The sequence below is a fragment of the Lutjanus erythropterus genome, chromosome 9 (assembly GCF_056507025.1).
Source record: "Lutjanus erythropterus isolate fLutEry1 chromosome 9, fLutEry1.hap2, whole genome shotgun sequence".
Taxonomy (NCBI): domain Eukaryota; kingdom Metazoa; phylum Chordata; class Actinopteri; order Lutjaniformes; family Lutjanidae; genus Lutjanus; species Lutjanus erythropterus.
The window spans coordinates 18,505,583-18,518,452 of NC_139325.1; the positions used below are offsets into that span (position 1 = coordinate 18,505,583).

Here is a 12,870-nt window from a genome sequence, read left to right on the forward strand (position 1 = left end):
ATCTTCACCCATCCTCACATCAGCACAGGGGTGAGTAGATATTGAGTGAAATTACATTTTTGGATGAACGATCACATTAAGTACAATTTTAAACTACTTTTCTTGAGTAGTTACATTGCTGCACTACATTTATCTAACACTTGATTATTTACTTATTCAGATTTTACTGGCTGATGCAGCATAGCTGGTAGAGCAGGTTTTCCATTAAGCATTGAGGTAGTCTGAGACTCAGCTGTTCTGTCCACACATCTTTGAGCAAGACTCGGCACCCAAAATTGCTCTACATGTGTCTAAAAAGTGTATTCATGCATATAAAATAGGATTTAATATGATATTATAATAGTTTCAAGTATCCAGCTGTATAGAAAGTAGGTAAAATTAGCTTTCCCAGTAGAGTACAGTATTAAAATGTTTCTTACATGTAGTGCAATGCACTTGTGATAATCCAACAAAGTCTTTTCACACAGTGGGATTATAAGTACTTTTATTTGCTGTCTCCAGCAATGACTATAAACTGAAAAATCCCGTAAAAGAAGTGTATAAATGTCTCACATATTCACACAGATAACATGATAGCCCTGGCTCTCTGCTCTACAGCCAGACAAACTTGTTGACCTGACACCCGTGACATTCAGGTCACATTTTGCCCATGTTTATTACTCCATCACATTTTGAAATTCTATTCACTCTTGAACGTAGACAGGTCAGGTCAAACACAGGAGACACACAGAATCATGACCAGTGAAATACAATCCCAGCCAGTGTGAGGAATAATGTGGGTCAGCCCAAAACGAGCTGTAATGAGTTTTAGGAGTGGACGAGAACAGGTGATGAACTCACACAGTTTCCATTTTCCCATTTGAGACCATGCTAAACTATTTTTGTTTTGGGTGCGTGAGGGCTAAAAGTTTTTTTGTTTTTTTTTTAAACTTTAATAGAGAGGTGTAATCTAATCCAGGTTGGATCTATCTAGATATACAGTATGAACTGGGTCTCCTCTTTATTAAAAACTGCTACAGACTAAACTGAGTCTAAAGGGTATGTTTAAGTATGCAGATAGGGCTGTAATCGATAACTCTACAACAGTTATCAGATTACATGTCCCAAAAGAGCAAAGCAAAGGTAACAGTGTTATAAATGGCTTAAACTTAATACCAAAGCCAGGTCGCCATGATGTGCCAGCAGAGCTTTTTGATGGGATCATGTAGCAGTGAGACGGAGCTACTTAAACGAGTTACAAGCTTTACTGTCACCAAAAGTCATTCACAGATCGTCAATCTGTCAATGGTATAACCTACAGTCAAAATATGTGCCCTTCAGTTGAAGTGGGTTCAAGCAGACACCGCAAAAGGCAAAAATACCCTTTAAAATACATGAGATTAAGATCACAATTTTGTATATAGTCAGCACAAAAAGAAACATTTTCATTGTGCATATATGAGAAAGTTAACCCATTTTCCTCACCGTGTTGGATGATGCCATGCTCAAGAAGCCTCCGTCCCAGCTGCTCCGCCTCCTCTCTGGTGGGCATCTCGCCCTCCTGCAGCAGCCAGTCGATGAACTCAGAGGCCACCAGCGTTCGCTCAAATGTCCCGCCCTCCTCCTCCCTGGTTTGTACTAGATTGTTTTCTGTGTTCATCAACCTGTGGTCAGAAAAGAGCAAAGTTCTGTAATTTTAAGAGCACTACCCTTTAAGAAAAGTCATAGGGCGCCGCATGCATACAGTAATAACCGAGTATCAGACAGTGAAACATTTTAAAGATGAGAAGAAGAGTCTGAAAACTAAACTGTCCTTTCTAATGATGCTGTGATTGCTGACGGCGTATGCCCAAATAAGAATTTAGTAATGTCTGTTGCTTTAAGTGTAACGTTTTGATTTACTATAACTGTCATTATATCTCTGTAACCTGCAAATCAGTGGAGGCCACAGCCCAGGGACTATATGGAAATTAGCTTATAGCATTGTCCCTGCTAAATAAGCAATAAACTAAACTAAAATAATTAAATCCTACACCAGTGACACTCAGTTTAAGGCCCAAAGGCTAAATCTGGCCCACAATAAGGTGCTGGACTGCTGCAAGGCCTGCTGATCATTTTGTAATTCATGATGAAAATACATTTATTCACATGTGGAGTTTATACCAATTAGTAAATGTTCAACGGTGTCTCTTGGCTTTTGCTTGGAGAGTTGCATATTAGCTTAAACACACCAAAGGAGCTTAAATGTGCTATTCTGTTCCTGGTAGGAGCAGTTTATGCTTATGGTTTATGAATTATTATTATCAACATCTGTGTGATGTAAAGATGTTCCAGCTGTGTTTAATGTTGTATAAACTCTTTCAAATGTTACGAAAGCATTGTCAACTAAAATGCAGTTGCTGCTATTAACTGCAGTAACATATCTGATTTATACATATGTCATATAGGCTTTCTGACAATCCTTGTGCACATGGGTGCACATCACAGAAGAAGAAGGTCGTGGGTTTGAACCAAACCCTGTTTGAACAGGGTCTACTGACTTAGAACTGGATTTGGTGTGCACAGCATCTGCCCACTGCTCCTAACACTAGGTTGGGTTAAATGCAGAGACAAAATTGCACTGTGCTTTGTACACTGTACTTTGTAGTATGATTGTATGTGTGACAATACAATTGACCTTTACCTTTAATGTAGTTAATCTGTCATTTAATTTGAAAATATAAAGAAATATTTCAAAGAAAAATAAGTTATGGGCCTTTTAATTTATATGTAAAAGTGGCCCAGACACACTTCATATTACGGGAATGTGAGTAAATTCAGCAATTCAGTCAGTTCAGCATCTACAGTGCACTTTTCTACGCTGCATCAAGAAAATTAATTTTGCAGCTCTAGCTGACATCTCCCTGCATCTAAGTGTTATATACAGTATATACCTAGCTTTCTGAAGTTCTCAGAAATGCTGCAACATTTGTAACTGATAGCCATATTACAGCCCTATAGTGCTGTTGAATTGTCTAAGAGATGTGTTCTGTGTTCAGTCACACTGGGGTTTTTATGAAAAGTAAGTTGTTTTTTTCAGGGGGAATTTCTAGCAGGGAAAATTAGCAAAACCAGCAGCTCTGCCCATTTCTCCACTCTACCCCTAATCTGTCAAAGTGCACAAACATTTCACTGTAACTGTCTGCGGATTAACATGTCAGCCACATAAGTGGAGCCATTGAGAATTCAACTTAAAAATAAATGTTACTCCGAAAGCCTCATACAGCAAAACTACAGAGCAGATTACAATGATGACAAGGTAATTATGTGAAGAGAAGCCTTCGAAATCCACTTCACTGACAATCAATGAAAGGCTGACTCAAATACATAAATGTGTTTCACAGCAGTGGATAAGGCTTTATGAAGTTTTGACTGTATAACACAAAATACCACAAATGACCCCGTGTTTTACTGTGTTATTTACAGATGTGTGTATTCCTGAACAGTATCTACTAAAGGATTACATTACGAGTGGTGTGCTCCCTTCTGAATGGCACCAGATGACACACAAACGCTCAAAAAGTGACAAGTACTCACATGCACAGAGCAGAACTGCTGACTCTCTCTTAAAAAACACATTCACACCCGTCACTCACACTCAAACACTGTCATCTAAACATTCAAACAATATAAAACAGGCAGGCAGTGCTCATCAGAAACAAAAAGCTCACTGTGGTGCACCTGAACATGTCAAAACATGTGCTAGCAACAAAGTGTACATCAAAGAGATACAGACGCTGTTTAGCTGGCACAAATTATATTCCCACATTCTGTTTAAATGGCTATCAATCATTCTGACTGTCAACTCTACACACCTAAACAGTGTAATACAAACGGGCAGAGATCTGGGGATATAATGGCTGCAAGGAGATTTGCACGAAAGCTTAGATGGACTAAAATTATGGAAAGCTGTCAGATAAAGACACTGAATATTTGCACTAGCAAACACATCCCACAGCCAAAGGATTTAGGCTCTATGTAAGGAGACTTCAGCAACCAACCTCTCACCTAAATACAGCAGCCCCAACTGGATCTGTCAGTGAACAGATGATCTTATAATTTGTATAGTATTAGCTAAACAACAGGCACAACTTTTGTCAGAAGATTAAATATGAGCCTCCAGTGAACAGGCTGACGAATGATGAAGAAGATTAACACCACTCTCATGTCTGCACACTAAATATGAAGCCACAGTCAGGAGGCCGTTGGCCTAGTTTAGCATTAAGACTTTAAGCAGGTAAACAAATTATGTGGCTACGTCTGAAGGTGATAGAATTCATAAACAAAAACCTCTAGGGTCCACTAACTTCCTGTAGGCTCTGCTGGTTGCCTTGTAACTGATCCTGGCCCAGACGTAGACCAGGACATAACGTCCCAACCATAATCAGCAAATTGTTATTTTTAAAGTTGTGAAGTGCTAATTGACCCATCCACCACTTCTGGTACATGGCACAGTTTTCTCCTTTCCTGTTTCCTGCACTTTCATATGTTGGCAAAACGCTAGCTAACTAGCTAACCAATGTACATCAATTATTATCTAGCTAGTTAGCTAGCAGCTGCATATACATACTGCACAGACATGAGAGTGGTACTGATCTCTTCTTATCTTAAATTTCCCCTGGAACTTCATAAACCTGCAAGATAATATGGCCAATACACTCAATAGTAGGTAATAATACATAATCAAACTAATGATGATAGGCTTTATGTGTAAATTTATGATTATATTATCATTTTAAATGAAGTCAAACAGGATAATGTTGACATAATTATGAAGTGTAATTTATTTTTCAAACTCAAAATGAGACATAGTCATTAGTGATAAACTTCAGTTTGGATACCAGCAGACTGACTGCACATGATATGCGCATATCTGAAAGAAAATTCAAAATACAAGAAAATTGGTGAATGTGACAAGTCCTAAGAAATCACTTGTACGCACCACTTCAAACAAATCTGTTTGTACAAGTGGATCTTTCATGTGGCCCAATGTTTAGTATTAACTGATTATGGTCATTTATGGAGCAGGCAGGGTTGGTCTGGCATGGACAAACCATCAGTTTGTCCATGGTTTATAGCCAGGGAAAACAGCTTCTGCCTTAATGAAGCTAAACGAGGATCCTAATATGTGAAATTAAACTAAATGAAACTTAAATCAGGTGCAGCTGCCTGTAGAAAGCCTCCTCTTTCTGCTAGAACCATCTTCTCTGTGTGATACATTCAACTGTGACTAATCGTCCACAGCTGCAAACCCACATTTCAAGATAACAATTATATTGTCTGTAAACTTGTTCCCAGGGTGACAATGTATTCCTCAAATTTCAGTTCAGCCTGATGCTTTAAAGAAAATGGTCTGAGGTTCACACCCAGTCCTTGACTCATGTAAAGTCAACATACTGCAGAACACATGCCTTGTTTAGACGTCAAATTATGATAAATTCTGAGCATTAGCAGGACAAGTGGCCCATATTAACAGCCAACATCATAATACAAATATTGAGAGAACTGGACATAATGTTCCATGAGACTTGGCTATGTACACAATGCAATTTAATCCATGTAAACATGCTAAGTCAACATATCATGTTATGTTATCTCAAAAGGACTGACTCAAAGTACTGTACTCAAAGTCAAGCACAGCGCTTGCAAATGGCGTGGCATGAGACTGTATATACAATAATTACGTAAATGGATCATGATAACTTAAAGTGGGACGAGGCAAGCTGCCATGACCTGGATATGCACTCAGTGTTGTTCTTTCATCAGCATAAGCAAGTCACCTACAGTGGTCTCCACAAAGATGTGACTGTAGGACCACCAGGCTTTTCTGTGCTCTCAGTTTGGCCTTGTATTAAAGAGGGGGCACTGAAAATGCATGAGAAATGAGAAATGCGAGGAGATGAAGAGGGAGACAAGAAAGCAGAAAGGAGTGAATATGATGCAAATCTATTTGTCCTTTTCTCATTGTAACACAAACTCCAGTCTGCAGTGTAGTTCATACACTTCATACTACATGATCAACCACATTTTTTTTATATCACCTCGACATTTCTGTCCATATTCACATGCACCCTTCCTCTGTGTTCACACTTTTATTTTTTTAAGCTGTCAATGTGAGTGCCGTTATCGTTATGAATATTTAACAAAGAAATGCAATAAATGATTATGAATAGTGTTCATGTTAATTTGCCCTTTGGTTTGGTCTCAGTAGGTATTTAAATTATTAAAAGTGCAATAAAAGCAGTATCTATTTCAGAACCCATATTTAAAAATTAGGCAATAAATTTGTTTTCTGTTACTCTACGTGTCCAATGTCACTTAATATCACTTCATGACCCCATTTTAGCTGCATTGTTGCCACTTCACAACTAAATAAATCTCTTAATGCATTTCTGTTCCACAAACAACACAAAATAATATCCTGTGCACATAACCAGTTCTTCTCAAATCTGCTATATTTCTACAATCTCGGTCACAGTGACCACATGGAACAACAAGTAAACGATAAGATTACTTACTGTACTTATCAGGACTTTCAGTACATATTAGTATTACTTTAAGATAATCTTGAAACATGAAATGTTCAAATGTCTTTATGGTAAAACTTCCTTTGTTAATGACCTTGTATGTTGGACTTCCTACTGTAATAACCAAAGACATTCCTCCTGTCATCAGTTAGTCATGTGGAAACAGGTTCAACTCTCAAGCAGATACAGTAGGTAATGTAATTAGCCAGTCATTACAAGCTGCAACTTAGCCTCTGCTGTGCATTGACACAGACATCTTTTTTTGTTTATATTTGAGTAACACATGATAAATTAGTGTTATGTTTAGAAATTAAAGGTTGTATTATTCTCTCTGGATTTAGCAGCGTGTATCTTACTTTACAGAAAAAAAAAGATGCTGTGTGTGATGGGATGTCAGGAATGCAAAAAAGGTAACTGATAATGTTAAGAAGTGTATCCAGTGTCCAGTTAATGAGCTACAGCATGCAAAGCCACCAGTATGGTCATTCAAGGACAGTGGTGCCTGGGCAGTGAAAGAGTTTCTGTTGAGTCTTTGTTGAGTGAAAAGACACATGGTGCCTTTCAGTCTCTCATACACATTAAAGCACACAGTAATGCAGGAAGTGTTGATGCACAAACATAAAATAAAGACGTGTGTGCACATGAGAGACAGTGCCTGCAGAGATTGTATCAGAACTCAAAAAGAAGGTACATATTGGCTAAGGAGATTGTGAGGTAAGTTTGATTCATTATCAATCACACTCAATTTTAAATTCAACAGAAGTGGACTAAAGAAGTTAACCTTTGTGGATAGAAAAGAGCAAAGCTAGGACCTTCCTAATTGTTGCTACTCAGGGGCCTTTCAGCTATGTATGCACATAAAAGCCCACCGGCCGACAGAAAAGATACTGGCTCTACTGGACCATCTACTACAGGTGTAACTGTGTGTCAGCATGGAGCAGGACATTCTACCAATTTTTTTCATTTGATCCTTCAATATGAGCCTAAATCATCTTTAATTAAGCAATTCAACCACAATCTACTTTACACACGTACACAGAGAAACAGTCCACAAAGTGAACAATGCCTTAAAAGGTCAGTAAAACATTGTCCTCTCTGTCTAACCCTGTCGCCTGGGAAATGCTGTCATAACAACAGTTTGAAACCTTCCTGTGGTTTGTTTACTGGGGTTCGTGCCGATTGTGTTGACCACTGACAGAATCGGAGATCAATGTGTGAGGAGGCCGTTTATTTTTCCAATGGAAAAACTAACTGTGAAATTGGCTGCAGGGAAAGAATACCTGATGTAACATGCTGTATGTCCATGGAACTTGTACAGCATGTACAGCATGTGTATGTGGAAGTATAAAGATCTATGCTCTAATGCACAGTGTAGTGTTGATGGACAAGGACAAAGACATAAAGAAGCGACAGTGATAACCTGCCACTGCATTGTACACAAGTGCTTACTGAAGCTGCAAGGAAACTGACCTGAGCACAGCCAAGCTGTCCTCCAGCACCAGCTGCTGCAGTCTTTCATTCTATTGCATCTATTATATCCACTTTTATACTACATTATAGAAGTTCATTTACTGTTTCAAATCCTTTTTATAGTTTGTGTCAACAGTAACTTCAAACTTTCAAATCTATTTTTGCCAACCACAAATGACTGCATCCATTTATTAAATTTAAGAACTGAAAAAGCCAAACGAGTCTCCAAAAATCACCAAAAAATAAGTGGAGGCACACGTCTATCACACATACTAAACTCAAATCAGAAAATCAAATCAAAAGACAACAGTGGAAACAAACAAGAGTGCACAACAATTAGAATCTACAGCCATGCTAGAGGTTTTGTCAGGCTGCACTGACATTAGTTGTTTATATACTGATACTGAGCATGAATGTTTACTATGTTCACCATCTTAGTTTAGCGTGTTAGCATGCTAACATTTGCTAAACACAAATTGCGGCTTAAGATAATGGAAGTGTCATTAGCAAGAATTTTGTCAAAAAGAAAAATGCTGAACAAATAAAACATTAAATCACCAAAGTCAGTACAAATTCATCCTGAGGATGACTGACAACAAATTTCATGACAGCTCACCTCATAATTGTTGAGATATTTCAGTCTGGAGCAAAGCAGTAGACTGACTGCATTTAACATTTTTTTTAACCCTGTTTAGATGAAACTATGTCTACTTCCATATACTTTCATATGACCAAAGCCATGTCAGCAGTACACAGCTCTGATGACAGCTATACCATCTTGACAAATAGCAATGCAGGGCACTGAATTTGATGAATTTACTGTTTATAGCAGCCTCAACCCTATGGACACCCAGCCCATCCATTCTGCTCAGCTCAGAGGCTCTGGCAGTGAGGGAGGAGGACTGACCCTGAGCAGCAGCAGGCCAGGCAGGACAGACTTCGACAGACAAAGAGGCCAGAGTCTTTACTGGGCAAACTACAGCTCACAACCCACTGTATCAGCAAAGCTGCTGGTTATTTTTTTTTATAAATCAACCGCAAGAAAAACACAAACACAACAAGAGCTACATATAACACAACCTCAGGGTGAGAAATTAACTTTTTAACATAGAACATACAACAGCCACTGACAGATAAACGTTCCAAGTCTTTAACAAATCAATAGTAAATCTCTATTTTGTGTCTAAAATCTAGTTGCACCAGTCCCTTTCATATTTGACCAGCATTTGGCTGGTAGCTAATGCTAATTTCACACTCTGAATACAGCCTTTATGCTTGACTCAAACTGTTAACTCATGGTGATGCAGAATTAATGTTTCTCATTACGGTTCCAGAGGAGGAGTGACCTGCATGAGCGAAAGCAGCCCTCAAGGCTTTTGCCACACAAAAGTGGGCAGGGTTTTTATCTAAATTGGGTTGGAAAAAAAGATGGACATGGACTAACCTGTCATCCCTTGGACCACACCACTATCATGGCCAAAAAGAGCTTTTAGGTTTGCACAGTCAGCATTTTTTTTTCTAGGGATAAGTTGAGAAAATCAATATTTATAATAATCAACTTTATGAGTACACTGTGGCAGGCATCTAATAAAATCAAATTTTCTGTTCAAGATTAACAATTTGCATTGGCTTGTAAATTTTATTCATTTTGCCAAATGCTGAATGTTTGTGGTTATTGGTCCCGGTGTATCCTGAAACCCAGAGAAACAGCTAATTCATTTCAAAAGTGCTGAAACATAATTGGATCTTTGTAAACCTCTTTTATCAAAGAACCAACGCAAATGTGGTGTAAAATTATGAAAAGTACTGACACTGATCCTTCCTGGATGGAAGATATCTGCACTTTGCACTCATTCAGGCACGAGACTAGGAGGGACAGAGAGATGGTTGTTTTTTTATGATGCAGGACTGTTAACCTGTGCTGTAAGCATGAAGCAGCTCTAGTTTGTAACCACCAGAGCAAGCCTGAGGGGTGTGTGTGTATGTGTGTGTGTCCTGGGCTGCACCATGGTGATTACATAAACACATAGCTTTGAGAGCTGAGACGACAGATGTCTCCCCTTGGACTATTTCTTCCTCTTATGCAACTGCTGTGTGTGTGTGTGTGTGTGTGTGTGTGTGTGTGTGTGTGTGTGTGTGTGTGTGTGTGTGTGTGTGTGTGTGTGTGTGTGTGTGTGTGTTGTCTCAGAAACAGACATGAAAAATAGATTCACACTGTGTATGTGTCAAGAGACACACAGAAATACAGTTTACTTATGTGACAAAGAGGTGGCAGGTTGTGTGAGATGGGGCGGGAGTGTCAAGTCGGGTGTGTGTGTGTGTGTGTGTGCACTTATTTGGTTGTAAGTGCAAAGACAGAATATGTGCATCAAGCCAAAACTGTAGAGGTGCCACCAAAGAGAGAAATGGACACACAGGGCAAACACTTTGGGGGTTACTATGGTAATAATTAGTTTCATCACTGCTGGAACAACAGCATCGTGGGTACAAAGCAGATGACAAACAAAAACAGTCCTATTAGCAGTGCCCTCATCCCTCATCTAAATCCAGCCTGTCCCTGGATGCATTCTATGAGTCAGCTCTCGCTAAGATTCTTCCAATATCCTCTGATTTTCCTACGCATGTAGGCTTTTATCATGGTTAGAAACCATGATTAGGCTCAATAATAGATTCTATAATCTAATTTTCTTAAAATCTGCTCCAATGAACTCAATCAGCATGCTGTGGAGGCTGCCAGTGACTCTCACAAAGAGGAAGGCAGGAAATACATGAATGGTATGTGCTATTGTTTGCCATGTGGCCATGGACTTCCAAAATAGTTCACTGTTCATCAGATCAACTAGCTTCACCGGGAGCATCTTTGAGAAGGGAAGCCTTAAATCTTAAAAACAATCAGTATTCTTATCAGTGCATCACAGTAAACACAGACAGAGGAGGAACGCAATGGAGGCATACACCTGCAGGAATATGGAGTGTAGGAGTTAAAATGTATGTACAAGTTAATACACTTCATGAGAAGTAACTCCTTAACCAATACACAGTTGCATGGTATCTTTTTGCAACCGATGTCTTCAATTTGTATGTAATTTTTTGCTACCCACTATGAAAAACATCACGCAACTGTGAGATGATCAAAGAGTTATTATCTGTCATTTATTTCATTATTATCTATTAAATAAATAAGGGGGACATTTCCAGTTTTATGTATTTTGACCATAGTAATTTTTGTACTGTAACAAACTGGTGCAGGCTGAAAACTGGGTACTAAGTAAACTCTCAGAAAGTCACACATTACCATGGTGAGTTAAGCCATGGTAAACTGTGGAAGACTCACTAGGGAAAATGGTATAATGGTTCTCCTTTTTTCTTCACTCGTCTTCCATCTGTTTACTTTTCCACCTCTCTCTTTTCCACCCTACTTGCTTGAAGTCTGTGTTTAATGCACAGTTAAAAATGGGAACATTTCCAGGGACAGCTCTGGCCAGGGACAGGCCACCAAAAATGGGGACTGTCTCTATAACTGCAGATATAGGAGTGATATCAGTCTTCTCATCAGACCATTGGCAAGAAAACCTCTATGAATTATTCATTTACAGCAGTGGTTTCTTAAACTTTTTCTGGCATGCCTCTCTTCAGAAGCCAAAAAAAGTCCACACCCCCATCCCATAATTTTGTTATCATTAACAATGATAGGGGAAGCAACTAGAAAAAAAAATCAGCTGAATTTTAGTCAAATGAAGATCAGCAAGATAACATCACCAAACTGATTATTTTCACAACATAAAACATATTAATTCAACTAAATTTCATTCAGATTTTTTTCCCTGGTCATCTACACCCACCCTGCAGCGGCTCTGTGACCCACAGTTTAAGAACCACTCCTTTAAGGCTGCAGGCTAAACGGGTGAAAGAGAAAATCAATCAAAAAACTAAGAGATAAAATGCCTGGGGAATTTCTTTTTCCGTTACGCAACTATGCGAACAGCCATTTCCTTCACTCCCTCTCATAGTTCCACTTCGACTGAGTGGTTGTGATTGTGTTACATGGTGTGTTTATGTGTGTCCATACTTCTCATAGATCCTCTGGCCCCTCATGAACACTTTGGCTTCACTGTCCAACGGGAAAGTGCCATCGTCTTTCCGGAAGCGGTAAAACAGCTTCATGTCTTTAAACTCCCGGTGCTCATCACACACTGAAAACACACACACGCATAAACGTTTTAGATTCAAAGTATCATTCATCAGCTGTAGTAATTGCAGAGACAACACATACAGCTTCTGTATTTTCTTTTAGATTGTATCTTGATATTTTAGTATCATAACCAACATGCAGGGACTTAAATTACATGACCTGAAATACATACAAATCTCTTACAAGCAATTAAGGTAACTCTGACAAACTGCTAATTTAATTTACAACTAAATGCATTAACTTTAATTTCAGTCTTCCACTGTCACCTACAGATGCTGCGTTACGTTGGTTGGGGTTAAATTAATTTGGTAGAAAATAGCATGCAGTGTCACATAATGGCATGATGGGAACTTTAATTATGTTTGCATAAAGCAGTCACTAAAATACAACCAGGATCAAATCATTAATTTACAGCTGGTATAAGTTAATATCAAACTGGCTCTGTGTGAACTTCAACTAAAGAGAAAAAGGCAGGCAGCTCTTTCTGTCTCTGTTTTCAGTGTCTGGTCAAATGTGAAGCGGGTAGTGAGACGCTACGTTGGAGCCAAATTGGCCGGGAGACATGAAGAATCATCTTTTAAGAGGCATCGATCGTTCCCAGAAAATGTCAAGAAAGAAAGACCCTTGCTGATTTAGAAAATGGAAAACACATATAAGACTAAG

General features: G+C 38.8%; 1 protein-coding gene across 2 annotated transcripts in view; it reads right to left on the reverse strand.

Moving 5' to 3' along the window:
* deptor (DEP domain containing MTOR-interacting protein) overlaps nt 1-12,870 on the reverse strand; it is a 36,067-nt gene that overhangs the window by 18,060 nt on the left and 5,137 nt on the right. For both annotated transcript variants that reach the window (XM_084726321.1, XM_084726320.1), the window contains exons 4-5: nt 12,085-12,208; nt 1,465-1,643 (exon numbers count right to left, since the gene is read on the reverse strand). In XM_084726321.1, coding sequence (XP_084582447.1) covers nt 1,465-1,643; nt 12,085-12,208 — 303 coding nt within the window. The remainder of the gene's footprint in view (nt 1-1,464; nt 1,644-12,084; nt 12,209-12,870) is intronic.